Below are 19,708 nucleotides of genomic sequence, written 5' to 3' on the forward strand. Positions count from 1 at the left end.
CCTCTGGCCTATGACACCATGTCTTGTGTAGGCCTAAAGCTACATCAGACATGGTGTCAGGGCCAGAGGAAACTACGTACTGTACACCAGACATGGTGTCAGGGCCAGAGGGAACTACTGTACACCAGACATGGTGTCAGGGCCAGAGGGAACTACTATACACCAGACATGGTGTCAGGGCCAGAGGAAACTACTGTACACCAGACATGGTGTCAGGGCCAGAGGAAACTACGTACTGTACACCAGACATGGTGTCAGGGCCAGAGTGAACTACTGTACACCAGACATGGTGTCAGGGCCAGAGGAAACTACTGTACACCAGACATGGTGTCAGGGCCAGAGGAAACTACTGTACACCAAACACGGTGTCAGGGCCAGAGGAAATTACTGTACACCAGACATGGTGTCAGGGCCAGAGGAAACTACTGTACACCAGACATGGTGTCAGGGCCAGAGGGAACTACTGTACACCAGACATGGTGTTAGGGCCAGAGGAAACTACTGTACACCAGACATGGTGTCAGGGCCAGAGGGAACTACTGTACACCAGACATGGTGTCAGGGCCAGAGGAAACTATTGTACACCAGACATGGTGTCAGGGCCAGAGAGAACTACTGTTCACCAGACACACTATCAGGGCCAGGGGGAACTACTGTACACCAGACATGGTGTCAGGGTCAGAGGAAACTACTGTACACCAGACATCGTGTCAGGGTCAGAGGAAACTACTGTACACCAGACACGGTGTCAGGGTCAGAGGAAACTACTGTACACCAGACATCGTGTCAGGGTCAGAGGGAACTACTGTACACAAGACATGGTGTCAGGGTCAGAGGAAACTACTGTACACCAGACATGGTGTCAGGGCCAGAGAGAACTACTGTACACCAGACATCGTGTCAGGGCCACAGGAAACTACTGTACACCAGACATGGTGTCAGGACCAGAGGAAACTACTGTACACCAGACATGGTGTCAGGACCAGAGGAAACTACTGTACACCAGACATGGTGTCAGGGCCAGAGAGAACTACTGTACACCAGACATCGTGTCAGGGCCACAGGAAACTACTGTACACCAGACATGGTGTCAGGACCAGAGGAAACTACTGTACACCAGACATGGTGTCAGGGCCAGAGGGAACTACTGTACACCAGACATGGTGTCAGGGCCAGAGAGAACTACTGTACACCAGACATCGTGTCAGGGCCACAGGAAACTACTGTACACCAGACATGGTGTCAGGACCAGAGGAAACTACTGTACACCAGACATGGTGTCAGGGCCAGAGAGAACTACTGTACACCAGACATCGTGTCAGGGCCACAGGAAACTACTGTACACCAGACATGGTGTCAGGACCAGAGGAAACTCCTGTACACCAGACATGGTGTCAGGGCCAGAGGGAACTACTGTACACCAGACATGGTGTCAGGGCCAGAGGAAACTACTGTACACCAGACATGGTGTCAGGGCCAGAGGAAACTACTGTACACCAGACATGGTGTCAGGGCCAGAGAGAACTACTGTACACCAGACATGGTGTTAGGGCCAGAGGAAACTACTGTACACCAGACATGGTGTCAGGGCCAGAGGGAACTACTGTACACCAGACATGGTGTTAGGGCCAGAGGAAACTACTGTACACCAGACATGGTGTCAGGGTCAGAGGGAACTACTGTACACCAGACATGGTGTCAGGGCCAGAGGAAACTACTGTACACCAGACATGGTGTCAGGGCCAGAGGGAACTACTGTACACCAGACATGGTGTCAGGGCCAGAGTGAACTACTGTACACCAGACATGGTGTCAGGGCCAGAGGGAACTACTGTACACCAGACATGGTGTCAGGGCCAGAGGGAACTACTGTACACCAGACATGGTGTCAGGGCCACAGGAAACTACTGTACACCAGACATGGTGTCAGGGCCAGAGGAAACTACTGTACACCAGACATGGTGTCAGGGCCAGAGGAAACTCCTGTACACCAGACATGGTGTCAGGGCCAGAGGAAACTACTGTACACCAGACATGGTGTCAGGGCCACAGGAAACTACTGTACACCAGACATGGTGTCAGGGCCACAGGAAACTCCTGTACACCATACATTGTGTCAGGGCCAAATGGAACTACTGTACACCAGACATGGTGTCAGGGCCAGAGTGAACTACTGTACACCAGACATGGTGCCAGGGCCAGAGGGAACTACTGTACACCAGACATGGTGTCAGGGCCAAATGGAACTACTGTACACCAGACATGATGTCAGGGCCAGATGGAACTCCTGTACACCAGACATGGTGTCAGGGCCAGAGGAAACTCCTGTACACCAGACATGGTGTCAGGGCCAGATGGAACTACTGTACACCAGACATGGTGCCAGGGCCACAGGAAACTACTGTACACCAGACATGGTTTCAGGGCCAGAGGGAACTACTGTACACCAGACATGGTGTCAGGGCCAGAAGGAACTACTGTACACCAGACATGGTATCAGGGCCACAGGAAACTCAGACTAAGTTAAAAGGAGATTTACAGGGAAACCAAGCTAGCTGTTACTTACATACATCTCTTTCAGTATAGAAAATGGACTTTTATATAAATATATCTACAACACAATATCATTCTATCCTGATCAACGCAGTCAATATTAACAATTTATTGTGACACTTAAATGCTAATGGATGGATTATCTAACTAAAACAAGAGGCCCAGAGGGCCTGTATCGCTCACCTGGATTTCATGAGATATGAAACAAGAATGATGATTAAGTATATTTGTCACTGGTATTGCTATGTCAATATATCATAGGCATTTTATATGGGTACGTGCGGATTTGATGTCAAAAAATGCATTAATCCATGAAATAAAATCAACTTTTGGCACAACCCCATAGGGATGCTACCACACAAATGTTTGCTTAGTTTCAGAAAAGAAGTTGTTTAAACCAATTGACCCCTTTTGACCCTGCCTTCTGCACCCCGGGGGGAGTGGGGGTCAGTTCCTTCCTTTATAAAATTTTGAATCCCTACCCAAAAGGATGCTACCACGCAAATATGAGCGATATCTCTTGCTTAGTTTCAGAGAAGAAGTTGTTCATATCAATTCAGCCAAATTGACCCCACTTGGCCCCGCCCCTCAGGCCCCCGGGGGGTCAGCCTCACCATTTGTACAATTTTGAATGCCCACCCAATAGTGATACTACCAGGCAAATATGAGCAATATCCATTGCTTGGTTTCAGAGAAGAAGTCGCTAATATCAATATAGCCAGATTGACCACATTTGGCCCCGCCCCTCAGGCCCCCGGGGGGTCAGCTCCATCATTTGTACAATTTTTAATCCCCACCCCATAGTGATGCTACCAGGCAAATATGAGCGATATCCATCATTTGGTTTCAGAGAAGAAGTCGTTTATATTAAGAGAGCCAAATTGACCCCTTTTGGCCCCGCCCCTCAGACCCCTTGGGGGTCAGCCCCACCATTTGTACAATTTTGAATCCCCACTCCATAGGGATGCTACCAGGTAAATATGAGTAATATCCATTGCTTAGTTTCAGAGCAGAAGTCGTTTATATTAAATATCAATTCTGTAAAACTGACCCCTTTTGGCCCCGCCCCTCAGACCCCAGGGGGTCAGCCCCGTCATTTGTACAATTTCAAATTCCTACCCCAAGGTGATGCTACCAATAAAATATGAGAGATATCCATTGTTTGGTTTCAGAGAAGAAGTCGTTTATATTAAGAGAGCCAATTGACCCCTTTTGGCCCCGCCCCTCAGACCCCTTGGGGGTCAGCCCCACCATTTGTACAATTTTAAATCCCAACCCCATAGTGATGCTACCAGGCAAATATGAGTGACAGGCATTGCTCCGTTTCAGAGAAGAAGTCGTTTATATCAATATAGCCAAATTGACCACATTCGGCCCCACCCCTCAGGCCCCTGGGGGGTCAGCCCCATCATTTGTACAATTTTGAATTCCCACCCCATAATGATGCTACCAGGCAAATATGAGCGATAGCCATTGCTTGGTTTCAGAGAAGAAGTCGTAGATTGACCACATTTGGCCCCGCCCCTCAGGCCCCTGGGGGGTCAGCCCCATCATTTGTACAATTTTGAATCCCCACCCCATAATGATGCTACCAGGCAAATATGAGTGATAGCCATTGCTTGGTTTCAGAGAAGAAGTCGTTTATATCAATAGCACAAAAATGACCACTTTTGGCCCCGCCCCAGAGGCCCCCAGGGGGTCAGCCCCATCATTTGTACAATTCTGAGTCCCCTACCCATAGGGATGCTTCTGACCAAATTTGGTCAAATGCTGATGTGTGGTTATGAAGAAGAAGTCAATTGTTGACGGACGACGGACGACGGACGCAACGGTATGGCATAAGCTCACCTTGGTCCTTCGGACCAGGTGAGCTAACAACTAGAACTAGTGATATATTTTGATACAATTTCTGAGTCCTGTACTCACAGAATTTTCATAGGACTCACAGAATTTCTGACAATACTTAAACTCCACATTCTTGGACTCATTGTTTTTGGCAATACAGTTAAAAAGGACTAATGAAAAAATTAAATTGTAGATTGATCACTGTAGAATTGGCCGGATGACTGACTAATACCCTCCATACTGATTCCCATGGACACTCCACACAATAAACTTGTTGATAAAGATAACAGGGGTAGTAGCAGGCCAGTAGTTCAGTTAACACAGGTTCTGTCTACAAACATGGACAAAGGGGAATAACTGCCATAGAAACAGTTGACTTTATCAGATGCACCAAGACCTTACAAGCTTCCCATCAGGTAGCAAAAGAATAGGACTGCATTCACAGGTACTAACATGTTAAGACATACATTAATGCAGGTATCTATCCATCTGTTATTAACTATGTTGGTAATCGGTATTAACACTGTTTCAGAAGATTTAGATAACAAGATATTCAAGTGTTATGTTATGGTCCATCTTGAAAGGTCTTTATGCATTTTTGGAATATCTACAAATTAAATGATCCCTCCCATGATACTCTATGAAACCTCATCAAGGTATAGGTTATTTTCAGAAGAATTTGTCATTGTCACAGACAAATAATCTTCAAGAAATTTGCAAAGTTTGTCAGAGTGATACACTTATAATATACCAACAAGCAAAACATTGTATTTAGTTTTTAATGGGTGGCAGTAGTGTATTACACAACTTAAATGAGGCTAGTTATATTGTGACATGTCTGAACAAGACATCCGAGACCAATGTTGAAGACTCATCCCATATCACAGCACCAGTTTTCTCCCCTCAACATGAACAAAAAGATTGTGTATGTGTACAAAGAAGGATATTTCAACTTAATTAAGTTTAATCTCAAGATCCTCTACACAGGACTTCAGGGATTTTCCAGCAATTTCTTAACTGGGTCATTGGTCCATTGAATTAGGAATTTCTACGTGACAAAATGTGACATTGGAAAAAAACAAAAAATAGTGAAATTCATACAAAATTTCAGTTTTTCTTTGATGAATATTGCCTTTATATTATTTTGATTTCATTTTGTTATCTGTAGCTGTTGTTTTCAAAAATTGCATTTGTATAGGTCTTTATATATAAAACATACTTATAATCATTCAAAAGTGACTTCAAAATTGGGAATTTTTCAGTGGCAAAATGGGAATTTTTTCAGTGGCAAATTGGGAATTTTCCACAAGTTTTTTTTAGGGGAATGGGCCCTGTTTCTATTGTAGGAAAATACCTGGACTCAAACATGATTTCATGAAAATATACACAAATATACATGTATATAAAATTGTGTATGCATACAGTTAAATTTGGACATAATATCATGTATAACAGATCTAGAGTGTGTTAGTTCTGGAATTATAATTTATTTCTGGATAAATTCAATTTGATCAAGTCTGTTTTTTTAATGTATTAACAGTTGATGCTGATACCACAATTGCTGGAAGTCTGTCTCATAATCTTACTGCTCAAAGAGAAAAGAAATATTTCCTTATTTGGATGTTGTGGATACAGTTTTTTAATGATCTCTGATACCTCACCTTTCAAAATGATCCTGCCACATTTTGAAAAGTGCTTGTTTTGTTTCTCTAACTTCAAAGTATAGGATCCCTTGGACAGGTCTGATTAGGACCCTAAAGCCAGTCATAGAGCATGATTGTATTTATTGTTCCATGCTGAGTAGCAATTATCTTTTTCTCACATACTTCACAGGGTTATCCGGTGGTCGCTAGGGTCAAGATAAATAGATTTTTCACAGGGTGGGTAAAGACAGTCGGCATGCGCTATATGACGCTGCTCACAATAACGTAACACCATCATTTTACGTTGAGTAATCAGGTCATAAATGATGATGTCATAAATTTTGATGCACATTCCAAGGAGCATTAAAGATGGTGCGATGAAAAACTTTCATAAAAACTTTGGTTTTGTTGCAAGTATGTGAGAAAAATAATCAATCATGGGTCTGTTCCGCGAACAAGAATATCTCAATCCTCGTGTAAGAGTTTGGCTGGCAAGCACTCTGCAAGCCTCGTGCTGACTGGCCAAACTCTTACACTCGGGTTGAGATATATCCCTATCCGAGGAACAGACCCATAATAGATTCTATCAATCATTCATCATGACTGTAGGACTCCACTAGATAATGTCTAACACAGATATATTTTTCATGTATCAATCATACAATGTGTAAGTTACTGTAGTAGAAAATGTCAAATGTACATTATCACATACCACAAAGCCTGTCCTGGTACTTCTCTATTACACGAAGAAGTTCCATGGAGGATTTCTGTATTGCTCTAAACACCTAAAACATACGAAACAGAATAATTGTTCTTTGTATCATACAATCAATTTAAAACTCAACAATTTATTTAAATAATGGAAATCTCAACATCGTATCCAAATGCTTCAAGGGATTATTTTCCGTATAGACTGTTAACTTGTTCCCTGGTAAATACTAGCCGCAATATACCACTCGGCTAGAGAGATCTTCTCTTTAGCTCGATCGGTTGAGCGTAAGACTAGTAAGCCAGAGGTCCCGGGTTCGATCCCTAGCGGAGACAGTGATTTAAATTTAATTAATCCTGCGATCCTATATCTAGCCATCAGGTATCAACAGTTCGAATTGTCCAGAATCACAACTTTGTAATCATAATTCATAATCTCTTTCCACATATTTTGGGACTCAAGTGATTTTTGGGACTCGATATTAGAGTCCTGGATTAAAGCTTTTCAAATTTTGAATACACATTCAGTATAGATATATATAGAGCTATATAGTATTTCTTAGTATTGGAACTCAACAAAATTTTGGAAATAATGTTATCCCCCAGACTCACATGATTTTTTTTTACACTTACCTCAAGTTTTGAGTCCAGCTGTGCATCTGAAGCAACCACATGCTCATCCTCCTTTTTGCCCAGCTTTTGTATGACTGCCTGTTTTGTCGTCCAGAATGTCTCTTTCATCTTATGAAGAGTAGATGTCTCAGTTCTTTCCACATATTTGTCATAGTTGGAGCCAGAATAGCCGTGTCTACTTGTAAAAATCAGTCAGGTTAAAATATATTATATGTGTTCAGTAAAATCCTAATGACCAACAGGTCTAGTTGGATACAAATTTCTGCTTATTATCATAATGAAGCAAGCTAAAATACACAAATTTTACTGTTGATAAAATGACACTAACAAAACCACATAGCTTTATACGAAAGTAAAGCGACATACCACTTTTCAGGTCACATCTCTAAATTATAAGTATGCTATATATTAATTACTCTTTTTATTTTCATAGCTGAGTTAGAAATCTTGAAATTACGATTTTTGTAATTAACACTGCATGGTATAAACATTTGATAAAAAAGTTGTGTACTTACGACATTTTGGAACACTTTGGGTTTGAAGCTATGCTTCCTCTTTTTATTTAATGTGTTGATGTATAAGTTTTTATCTGCAACAACAAACACATATAAAATATTAACAAGTGACAGTAGTACTCAAATTAAATAAGCACATGTTCATTGAGTATTACTAAAGCATAGCATGTCAACTATACAAGCCCCTGAAAGCCATACACACTGTAACTTCAAAGGGCCATATATACTCTTTGGGAAAAGGCAATAATATACTAAAACTTGAAATACATGTACATATTAATATCTTTTTTTTCATCAATTTCAATAAAAAAAAAAAGATTAAACAGTTTTATTCTGTGTACATTATAATTATTTTAGACCTCACAGACTACATATGTACTACATATTTTAAGAACAAGAATTTTGTACAAAAGTGCATATTATCTCAATTTTTCATTATATAATGATGTGCATTCACAGGGAATGAAATCAAATCTATCAAATTCGGGGACCAACATATTTCGCGTCTGCCTGAATCGAATGAAAGAATAACTTTAATTGACAGGAGTAGGAATATGATTTAATATTTTGTTTTAATTTGTAAACAATATAATTGAAAATCCCAATGATCACAATTACAAGTTAAGACACTGACTTTTAAAATATATGTAATGATTAATTTCATATCTAAAATTCTACAGATATGGACAACTGTACAGTGTATATACATTTGTAAGAGGACAGGAAAACTGCATGGCCAGACCAGGGTTCGAACTTGGGACCGGACCCTCTACTAACTGATCATGAGTTATAAGGGTCGTCAATGATCTACCCGATCTAACTCTGCTACACAGTTCCCGTTTTCAAAGACCTAACAGCTCATAACCCTGGTTCGGGTATACCCTTGGGACTTAAAATTTTTCAAGTATTAAATTCACCTCACTTGAAACAAGGTCTGGTCACAGGTACCAAATGTAAGAGGAGTGGAAAAATACATCGCCAGACCAGGGTTCAAACCCGGGACCTTCAAATACTAACCGAATGCTCTACTAATTGAGCTACCTTGTCACTGAAGATGAACTCGATTCAGCTCCGCTACACATGTATAACTGAGTCTGATTAAGTGAGAAATTTCCAGTATTAACATAACAGTAGAGCACTTGTCTAGGTCTATGAGCAGAAACCTCACACTGACATTTTAGTAAATGCGAGTTATTAAAACAGGTGCATTGTGAAAACCGATCTATGTGCAGAGTTATCAAAATACAATAAAAACTCCTTGTCTACCGAGTAGAAACTAAAATATGGTCAGTATGTGTCAACAGTTATCAGTAGACTATCGCAATAATCATAACTGGAACTAAGCGAGTGTCTTTAAATTACATACTTCGTGTTCAGAGTTAGTTTTATATCATAGTTTATATAAAGAAACATCTCGTCTGCACCGGGCGAAAAATGGGGGGGGGGGGGGGGGGCACAACGTCAACGAAAGACTCGACTGCATATACGGTTTTGTTCGGCACAATTTAAAACAAATTTGATTTATAATGTAAATTAAAACACGGCCATTTTATACCCTTTCTGTGTTTCCAATTACAGTTGTTGAGAAGTACCCAAACAGCTTGACAGGGACACAAAAGTCATTACATATGCAGTCATCATCTGCAGTCTGCCATGTTTACATCGAAAATCAATACGAATATGACGGAAATAGCCGAACATGGAGGGGACGTAACTCTAACGTTCCGAAACCGATCGAACTATCCAATGCAACGTTAACGCCTATGGGGGGCAAAACATGTTTTATTGAATTCCCTAAAAAAATGATTTATATAAAAGAAGTAGACTGTTTATGAAAAAAATATGCACAGAACCAAGCTGCTCGACACAGCATATTGAACGCTGTATTTTTCATTGATGTATTTACAAGATCCCTTTATTAAAATCAAGGATATAAATTATACAATAGATATTGTTATATATCCGCATCTCGGTTTGATAATGGATCACTAGGGGACGGAACTCTTAAGTGTAACCTGAACAAAATTGTTTTACATTTATTTTATATACAAAATAACATATAGACATAGATAATAGAGGAAACCTACAGCAGGTTTAAAATAAACTTTTTTTTCTATGACAATATAATATTTTTTATTTATATCTAGCATCATTGAAATATACATGTGACTGTTGCACCTTCAAAATTATCAACATGTATAGCACTAGCTACTTTTTAAAATAATTGTAATATAATCACACATATATATTCATTGGCTATTTTGATGTATAAATTAAATTTGGTATTTATGGCAAATATATAAAATTCAGCGCTTTGATATATAACATTAGACCATATCCACCAGAACTGGCGACATTCACTGCATTGTCAATATTTACATACAGTGAAACCTGACCTTACCGACCACTAGCTTCAGCGACATCCTGTAACACCCGACTATATATCCATCAAAACCGGAGACATGCATTACACTATTAATGTCAATATGATGAACAGATGTACCTGACTTTACCGACCACTGACTATAACGACATCCTGTAACATCCGACCATATCCACAACAACTGGTGACATTAACTACATTATCTATGTACATTTATCCTGTTTTATCCGGAACCTGTCTTCTCCGTAATTTGACATTGATTTTCGTTACAGAAATGCAATAGATTGTCTTGTCACTGGCTTCACAGAGCTAACGATTTTCCAAGGAATCATTTCTCTCAATCATTACGCTAAGTCAAAGTTCTATATAGCGTATTAGTAGCTTTGTGTTCAAGGGAACCTCTATGACGAAATGAATAATTACTGTTTTTATGTTTTAAAGGCATTCGTTTGATGACATTGGTAGGCGTTAGGAATGTCTTAAATGTTATTGAGTAGTCGTAAGGACGGTTTAAGATACTATATATTGGGTAGACGTTAGGAAGGTGCATGTTCGATGACATTGGTAGGCGTTGGGACGGTTTAATATATTACACTGCGTAGGCGTTAGGAAGGTGTTAGACGGTATAGGGTAGGCGTTAGGAAGGTGTTATATAGTATAGGGTAGGCGTTAGAAGGTGTTATATAGTATAGGGTAGGCGTTAGGGAGGTGTTAGATGGTATAGGGTAGGCGTTAGGAAGGTGTTAGACAGTATAGGGTAGGCGTTAGGAAGGTGTTATATAGTATAGGGTAGGCGTTAGGAAGGTGTTATATAGTATAGGGTAGGTGTTAGGGAGGTGTTATATAGTATAGGGTAGGTGTTAGGGAGGTGTTATATGGTATTGGGTAGGCGTTAGGGAGGTGTTAGACAGTATAGGATAGGCGTTAGGAAGGTGTTATATAGTATAGGGTAGGCGTTAGGGAGGTGTTAGATGATATAGGGTAGGCGTTAGGAAGGTGTTAGATAGTATAGGGTAGGCGTTAGGAAGGTGTTAGATAGTATAGGGTAGGCGTTAGGAAGGTGTTATATAGTATAGGGTAGGCGTTAGGAAGGTGTTATATAGTATAGGGTAGGCGTTAGGAAGGTGTTATATAGTATAGGGTAGGTGTTAGGGAGGTGTTATATAGTATAGGGTAGGTGTTAGGGAGGTGTTAGATGGTATTGGGTAGGTGTTAGGAAGGTGTTATATAGTATAGGGTAGGCGTTAGGAAGGTGTTATACAGTATAGGGTAGGTGTTAGGAAGGTGTTATATAGTATAGGGTAGGCGTTAGGAAGGTGTTATACAGTATAGGGTAGGTGTTAGGAAGGTGTTATATAGTACAGGGTAGGCGTTAGGGAGGTGTTATATAGTATAGGGTAGGTGTTAGGAAGGTGTTAGATAGTATAGGGTAGGTGTTAGGGAGGTGTTATATAGTATAGGGTAGGCGTTAGGAAGGTGTTAGATGGTATAGGGTAGGTGTTAGGAAGGTGTTATATAGTATAGGGTAGGTGTTAGGAAGGTGTTATTTAGTACGGGGTAGGTGTTAGGAAGGTGTTAGATAGTATAGGGTAGGCGTTAGGATGGTGTTATATAGTATAGGGTAGACGTTAGGAAGGTGTTATATAGTACGGGGTAGTCGTTAGGGAGGTGTTATATAGTATAGGGTAGGTGCTAGGAAGGTGTTAGATAGTATAGGGTAGGTGTTAGGGAGGTGTTATATAGTATAGGGTAGGTGTTAGGGAGGTGTTATATAGTATAGGGTAGGCGTTAGGGAGGTGTTATATAGTATAGGGTAGGTGTTAGGAAGGTGTTATATAGTATAGGGTAGGTGTTAGGAAGGTGTTAGATAGTATAGGGTAGGTGTTAGGAAGGTGTTATATAGTATAGGGTAGGCGTTAGGGAGGTGTTATATAGTATAGGGTAGGTGTTAGGAAGGTGTTATATAGTATAGGGTAGGTGTTAGGAAGGTGTTATATAGTATAGGGTAGGTGTTAGGAAGGTGTTATATAGTATAGGGTAGGTGTTAGGAAGGTGTTAGATAGTATAGGGTAGGCGTTAGGAAGGTGTTATATAGTATAGGGTAGGTGTTAGGGAGGTGTTATATAGTATAGGGTAGGCGTTAGGAAGGTGTTAGATAGTATAGGGTAGGCGTTGGGAAGGTGTTATATAGTATAGGGTAGGCGTTAGGAAGGTGTTATATAGTATAGGGTAGGTGTTAGGGAGGTGTTAGATAGTATAGGGTAGGCGTTAGGAAGGTGTTATATAGTATAGGGTAGGTGTTAGGGAGGTGTTAGATAGTATAGGGTAGGCGTTAGGAAGGTGTTATATAGTATAGGGTAGGTGTTAGGGAGGTGTTAGATAGTATAGGGTAGGCGTTAGGAAGGTGTTAGATGGTATCGGGTAGGTGTTAGGAAGGTGTTATATAGTATAGGGTAGGCGTTAGGGAGGTGTTATATAGTATAGGGTAGGTGTTAGGGAGGTGTTATATAGTATAGGGTAGGCGTTAGGAAGCTATTAGATAGTATAGGGTAGGTGTTAGGAAGGTGTTAGATGGTATCGGGTAGGTGTTAGGAAGGTGTTATATAGTATAGGGTAGGCGTTAGGGAGGTGTTATATAGTATAGGGTAGGTGTTAGGGAGGTGTCATATAGTATTGGGTAGGTGTTAGGAAGGTATTATATAGTATAGGGTAGGTGTTAGGAAGGTGTTATATAGTATAGGGTAGGCGTTAGGAAGGTGTTATATAGTATAGGGTAGGCGTTAGGGAGGTGTTAGATGGTATAGGGTAGGCGTTAGGAAGGTATTAGATAGTATAGGGTAGGTGTTAGGAAGGTGTTATATAATATAGGGTAGGCGTTGGGGAGGTGTTATATAGTATAGGGTAGGTGTTAGGAAGGTGTTATATAGTATAGGGTAGGTGTTAGGAAGGTGTTATATAGTATAGGGTAGGCGTTAGGAAGGTGTTATATAGTATAGGGTAGGCGTTAGGAAGGTGTTAGATGGTATAGGGTAGGCGCTAGGAAGGTGTTATATAGTATAGGGTAGGTGTTAGGAAGGTGTTATATAGTATAGGGTAGTCGTTAGGAAGGTGTTAGATGGTATAGGGTAGGTGTTAGGGAGGTGTTATATAGTATAGGGTAGGTGTTAGGAAGGTGTTAGATGGTATAGGTAGGTGTTTAGGAAGGTGTTATATAGTATAGGGTAGGTATTAGGTAGGTGTTATATAGTATAGGGTAGTCGTTAGCCAGGTGGTTATATAGTATAGGGTAGGTGGTTAGGGAGGTGTTATATAGTATAGGGTAGGCGTTAGGAAGGTGTTAGATGGTATAGGGTAGGCGTTAGGAAGGTGTTAGATGGTATAGGGTAGGTGTTAGGAAGGTGTTATATAGTATAGGGTAGGTGTTAGGAAGGTGTTATATAGTACGGGGTAGGCGTTAGGAAGGTGTTATATAGTATAGGGTAGGTGTTAGGAAGGTGTTATATAGTACGGGGTAGGCGTTAGGAAGGTGTTATATAGTATAGGGTAGGCGTTAGGGAGGTGTTATATAGTATAGGGTAGGTGTTAGGGAGGTGTTATATAGTATAGGGTAGACGTTAGGAAGGTGTTAGATAGTATAGGGTAGGCGTTAGGAAGGTGTTATATAGTATAGGGTAGGTGTTAGGGAGGTGTTATATAGTATAGGGTAGACGTTAGGAAGGTGTTATATAGTACGGGGTAGGCGTTAGGAAGGTGTTAGATAGTATAGGGTAGGCGTTAGGAAGGTGTTAGATAGTATAGGGTAGGCGTTAGGAAGGTGTTATATAGTATAGGGTAGGCGTTAGGGAGGTGTTATATAGTATAGGGTAGGTGTTAGGAAGGTGTTATATAGTATAGGGTAGGTGTTAGGGAGGTGTTATATAGTATAGGGTAGGCGTTAGGAAGGTGTTATATAGTATAGGGTAGGCGTTAGGAAGGTGTTATATAGTATAGGGTAGGCGTTAGGAAGGTGTTATATAGTATAGGGTAGGCGTTAGGAAGGTGTTAGATAGTATAGGGTAGGCGTTAGGAAGGTGTTATATAGTATAGGGTAGGTGTTAGGAAGGTGTTATATAGTATAGGGTAGGTGTTAGGAAGGTGTTAGATAGTATAGGGTAGGCGTTAGGAAGGTGTTATATAGTATAGGGTAGGTGTTAGGAAGGTGTTATATAGTATAGGGTAGGTGTTAGGGAGGTGTTATATAGTATAGGGTAGGCGTTAGGAAGGTGTTATATAGTATAGGGTAGGTGTTAGGAAGGTGTTATATAGTATAGGGTAGGCGTTAGGAGGTGTTATATAGTATAGGGTAGGTGTTAGGAAGGTGTTATATAGTATAGGGTAGGCGTTAGGAAGGTGTTAGATAGTACGGGGTAGGTGTTAGGAAGGTGTTAGATAGTATAGGGTAGGTGTTAGGAAGGTGTTAGATAGTATAGGGTAGGCGTTAGGATGGTGTTAGATGGTATAGGGTAGACGTTAGGAAGGTGTTATATAGTATAGGGTAGGTGTTAGGAAGGTGTTATATAGTATAGGGTAGGTGTTAGGAAGGTGTTAGATAGTATAGGGTAGGTGTTAGGAAGGTGTTAGATAGTATAGGGTAGGTGTTAGGAAGGTGTTATATAGTATAGGGTAGGTGTTAGGAAGGTGTTAGATAGTATAGGGTATGTGTTAGGAAGGTGTTAGATGACATAGGGTAGCCGTTAAGAAGGTGTTAGATAGTATAGGGTAGGTGTTAGGAAGGTGTTAGATGGTATAGGGTAGGTGTTAGGGAGGTGTTATATAGTATAGGGTAGGCGTTAGGGAGGTGTTATATAGTATAGGGTAGGTGTTAGGAAGGTGTTAGATAGTATAGGGTAGGCGTTAGGAGGTGTTATATAGTATAGGGTAGACGTTAGGAAGGTGTTATTATAGTATAGGGTAGGGTTAGGAAGTGTGATAGTTATAGGGTAGGTGTTAGGAAGGTGTTATATAGTATGGTAGGGCGTTAGGGAAGGTGTTAGACAGTATAGGGTAGGCGTTAGGAAGGTGTTATATAGTATAGGGTAGGCGTTAGGGAGGTGTTATATAGTATAGGGTAGGCGTTAGGAGGTGTTATATAGTATAGGGTAGGGTTTAGGAAGGTGTTATATGTATAGGGTAGGCGTTAGGAAGGTGTATATAGTATAGGGTCGGCTGTCTTAGGGAAGGTGTATATAGTATAGGGTAGGCGTTAGGAAGGTGTTAGATGGTATAGGGTAGGTGTTAGGGAGGTGTTATATAGTATAGGGTAGGCGTTAGGAAGGTGTTAGACAGTATAGGGTAGGCATTAGGAAGGTGTTAGATGGTATTGGGTAGGCGTTAGTGAGGTGTTATATAGTATAGGGTAGGCGTTAGGAAGGTGTTAGATAGTATAGGGTAGGCGTTCGGAAGGTGTTAGATGGTATTGGGTAGGCGTTCGGAAGGTGTTATATGGTATTGGGTAGGCGTTCGGAAGGTGTTAGATGGTATAGGGTAGGCATTAGGAAGGTGTTAGATGGTATAGGGTAGGCGTTAGGGAGGTGTTATATAGTATAGGGTAGGCGTTAGGAAGGTGTTATATAGTATAGGGTAGGTGTTAGGGAGGTGTTATATAGTATAGGGTAGGTGTTAGGGAGGTGTTATATAGTATAGGGTAGGCGTTAGGAAGGTGTTATATAGTATAGGGTAGGCGTTAGGAAGGTGTTAGATGGTATTGGGTAGGCATTAGGATGGTGTTGGATGACATCTGGAAGGCGTTCGGGAGATGTTAGATGGTATTAGGTAGGCGTTAGGAAGGTGTTTGGTGACATAGGGTAGGCGTTAGGAAGGTGTTAGATGGTATTGGGAAGGCGTTCGGGAGATGACATGTTGTAGGCGTTAAGTGTTGGATGACATTGGTCTTTATTAGGAAGCCTGGCATTGGGTAGGCGCTGAGTAGGTCTTGGGGGACATCGGGAAGGCATTGGGCAGGCATCCAGTAGCGTTATATAGGCCTTAGATGGCGTTAGATATGCGTTTAGTAGACCGCGGGGTACTGTTTGGTGATATTGATTAGCATTTGGTATCAATCAATGGATAGGATAAGGTGGTATTTGGTAGTTTGGAAGGCTTTGGGCGACTTGGGTAAGTCTTGGATGTTATTGGCTTGCAATTGGTAGAGTTGTGTCGGCATTGGTTTTGTTTGAATCGAGGAAACATTGAATCGCATTGGGTAGGCAATTGGGTAAGATTTGAGTGGCACTGGTTAAGCATTGAGTGGCAGTGGGTATGCATTGGGTAGGACTTGCAAGGCGTTGGTTAGGCATTGAGTGGTATTGATTAGGTATTGAGTTAGGCTTGAGAGGTATTGGTTAGGCATTGAGTGGCATTGATTAGGTATTCAGTTAGACTTGAGTGGCGTTGGTTAGGCATTGAGTGGCGTTGGTTAGGCATTGAGTGGCATTGGTTATGTATTCAGTTAGACTTGAGTGGCGTTGGTTAGGCATTGAGTGGCGTTGGTTAGGCATTGAGTGGCATTGGTTATGTATTGAGTTCGACTTGGGTGGCGTTGGTCCATCTTGAGTAGCATATGTTAGGTATTGGGTAAGACTTGAGTGGTGTTGGTTCGGCATTAAGTGGCATTGGGTTAGTTTATGGTTAGACTAGGGTGGTGTTGGTTAGGCATTCGGCCTATAATATGGACCATTGGTTCCGAATCAGTGTCTTGTATATACAAATGTGAATGTAATCAAGTATTGTTTTTATACAATAAACCATCTATAACTGATCAACAACCACCGGTATAATGACAACATTAAACGGATATTATGCTGAAAATGAAAGTAGAATTTGATGATAACTTTGAAGCTAACAAGTATAAGAAGTTATGTTAAGGCAAGGGTACATTCATGCAGAGAGAATAATAAATGATGATGACGGAAAATACTACAAAGCCGTGTTATATATTTGCATAAATTATATTGTCACTCATTGGAACACCGCACACAAAGATAAGATCGGCATTGAGAGAGATTCTAAGGATTGTTTACGTACCTTCCGGAAAGTGCAGGTCCTGTATGTTCCTTATTGTTAATGCTTACATGTGAAGTTTATATTTAACATAATAGCTCTTCATCTTTGACAAGGACACGTGTTTTTGTTGCGAAAATGTCATAATTTTAGATTTACATACATGTTCATGCATTAACATATACGGTATCTTCCAACATGGTACGGACACACTTTTGCATCTGTTGTTGACCGAACTGATTGTCCTAAAGGATTGTTAAAAAGGCAAGGACACAATTGTTATTATATGTTGTTGGGATCATCTAAAATGTATGTCCATTTTGATGAAACCCAAATTCTATATTTGAAGATTACTTTCAGAATTGTTTTTTTTTGTAAAAATGCTGATATCTAAATTGTCTTCATGTTTGTTTACGACATCAAATTTTGATTTCGTAATACAAAAGTATTTATGCATTTGGCGCCGAAATATCCAAGAAACCTTAATCACGGAAATGCTTCGAACTTTGTTATAATATGAATATGAATATGGATATTCATGTCAGACTGGAGAATTCCATGCCAATGCGTCACCGGGTCAAACGAGTGTAAGATAAAAGAAAGATTAAAGAAAGACATGTCGTGCAGAGTTTAACATAAGAAACTGTAAACATGCCAATCAAAAGTTAAATTGATGTCACTGTCAGTATCCATGTAATCTAGATAACAGATATAAACAAATACAACCTAACGTGTAATTGTCAATTAGATACCACGCTATTCACCGATTTAATTGGGTTTTTTTTTACGCAAAACAAAAATATTTTTCCTCAATCCATAAAATTAAAAAGTAATGGGCATACTTATTCATGCAAACGTTCAGGAGATATTGAGAAGACTGGCAGCTAGCTACAGTATGATTCCTTGTGATTAAACTATAGAACACGTCAATATGGGAAAGTTTATTGGTAAAGTGGCCATGTTTACATTCTGCGTTGCCTATATGTCGATAGTCAAATGATTTAACATGTTTTATTCAATTGACTTCATGCATGACGATCATTTTTTTCCGTGAGAAATTGGAAATGTTGCGTAACTTCTCAGTAACATACATTTGCACAGAATGTAAACTAAAAGTTCTACAAAATCACACGAAGTCTCACTGAAAATTCATACATGTAATACCAAATCTACATATACAGGGTGTTCCAAAAACATGTCCCTACTTTTCGACATGATAAAAACAATAAAGCATTTATTATGGAAATATGACATATAAGCAAACCAAGTTTTGATGCAAAATTGTGATACATTCCCAAAACTTTGGAAATACAAAACAAGAAATATCTTTAAAAAAGATAAACGGCATAGTTTTAATTCGGGTGGTTAATATAATATGTAAAACTACTGGTGAAATAAATTAACGAACTAATGCGTTTCAGCAGAGACGTATATACCATGATATACAAGTCTCTGGTTTCAGCAATGATAACAAATCAGTTTGAATCATTTTTGGTGATAATAAGACTGCATTTGAATTAGAAATATAAGTTAAATGTGTCATTTGAAAAAAAAATGCATCCACTTATTCAGCTTACATTCAATCTTAACTTTGTTTCGTTTTTAACTGCATATCTTCATTTTGCATTTACCGCTACATTGACCAATCACATACTTCATCTTGACCAGTAACGCCACCTGTCGCGTCATATCCGGGGTCAAAAGAATATTATACGGCTATGCCGAAAAAAAGATACACATATGGGTATTAAGCAGCTAGTTGCCGATGTGGACATTGCCTCATTACTGCTGTTTTCCCAAAACATATTGGACAAAAATTAGCACACAATGTCTTACTCACCCCTTGGCTGCCATATTTAAGGGAAGACATAAGGCAAATTTGATGATTCACCTGATACATCATATGATTTTTTTTCTCTATTTCTGCGTTCTTGAGTATCTATCAAGACTACCCTATGTTTATAACATGTATTCACTTTCCTCTGCAAAACATCATTATGCTCATACATTCTGTGTTAAGTGTGCAGCAGCACAACTTTCTATGGGAAGTATAGAGCATGGTTACTGCCGGTTTGAATTGGTTTAGTGTTGTTTTGCATCCTATTAACACAAGTAATTCAAGAACGAACAGTTTCCGACAAATGATGGAGACACTGTTGGCCGCTTTTATAGTGCAATCACAGTGAAATGCCAATTTCTACTCACACTGACCTTTATACCTTTTGATTCCTGCACAAGCAGATGTTATGATGATTATATTATTATTATTATGTTTTTGGATGTGTATTAATTATAACATTCGAAACATTTTAATCGCTCGCTTGTCTTCTTCAGATAGCATATCTTTATATTGTGAAACGCAGATTATCTTCTGCTTGATTGATACGATA

At 40.0% G+C, this 19,708-nt stretch overlaps 1 protein-coding gene across 3 annotated transcripts in view; it reads right to left on the reverse strand.

Annotated features, from left to right (window-relative positions):
* The window catches only part of LOC117317372 (islet cell autoantigen 1-like), a 34,212-nt gene extending 24,653 nt beyond the window's left edge, over positions 1–9,559 (reverse strand). For 2 of the 3 annotated variants that reach the window (XM_033872178.1, XM_033872176.1), the window contains exons 1-4: positions 9,453–9,559; positions 7,898–7,971; positions 7,383–7,560; positions 6,754–6,826 (exon numbers count right to left, since the gene is read on the reverse strand). In XM_033872178.1, the coding sequence (XP_033728069.1) occupies positions 6,754–6,826; positions 7,383–7,560; positions 7,898–7,902 (256 nt within the window). In that variant the 5' untranslated portion in view covers positions 7,903–7,971; positions 9,453–9,559. The remainder of the gene's footprint in view (positions 1–6,753; positions 6,827–7,382; positions 7,561–7,897; positions 7,972–9,452) is intronic. The other variant, XM_033872177.1, reaches the window with a different exon arrangement.
* Between the last annotated feature and the right edge of the window lie 10,149 nt (positions 9,560–19,708).

This window comes from Pecten maximus, chromosome 19 (assembly GCF_902652985.1).
Source record: "Pecten maximus chromosome 19, xPecMax1.1, whole genome shotgun sequence".
Lineage (NCBI taxonomy): Eukaryota > Metazoa > Mollusca > Bivalvia > Pectinida > Pectinidae > Pecten > Pecten maximus.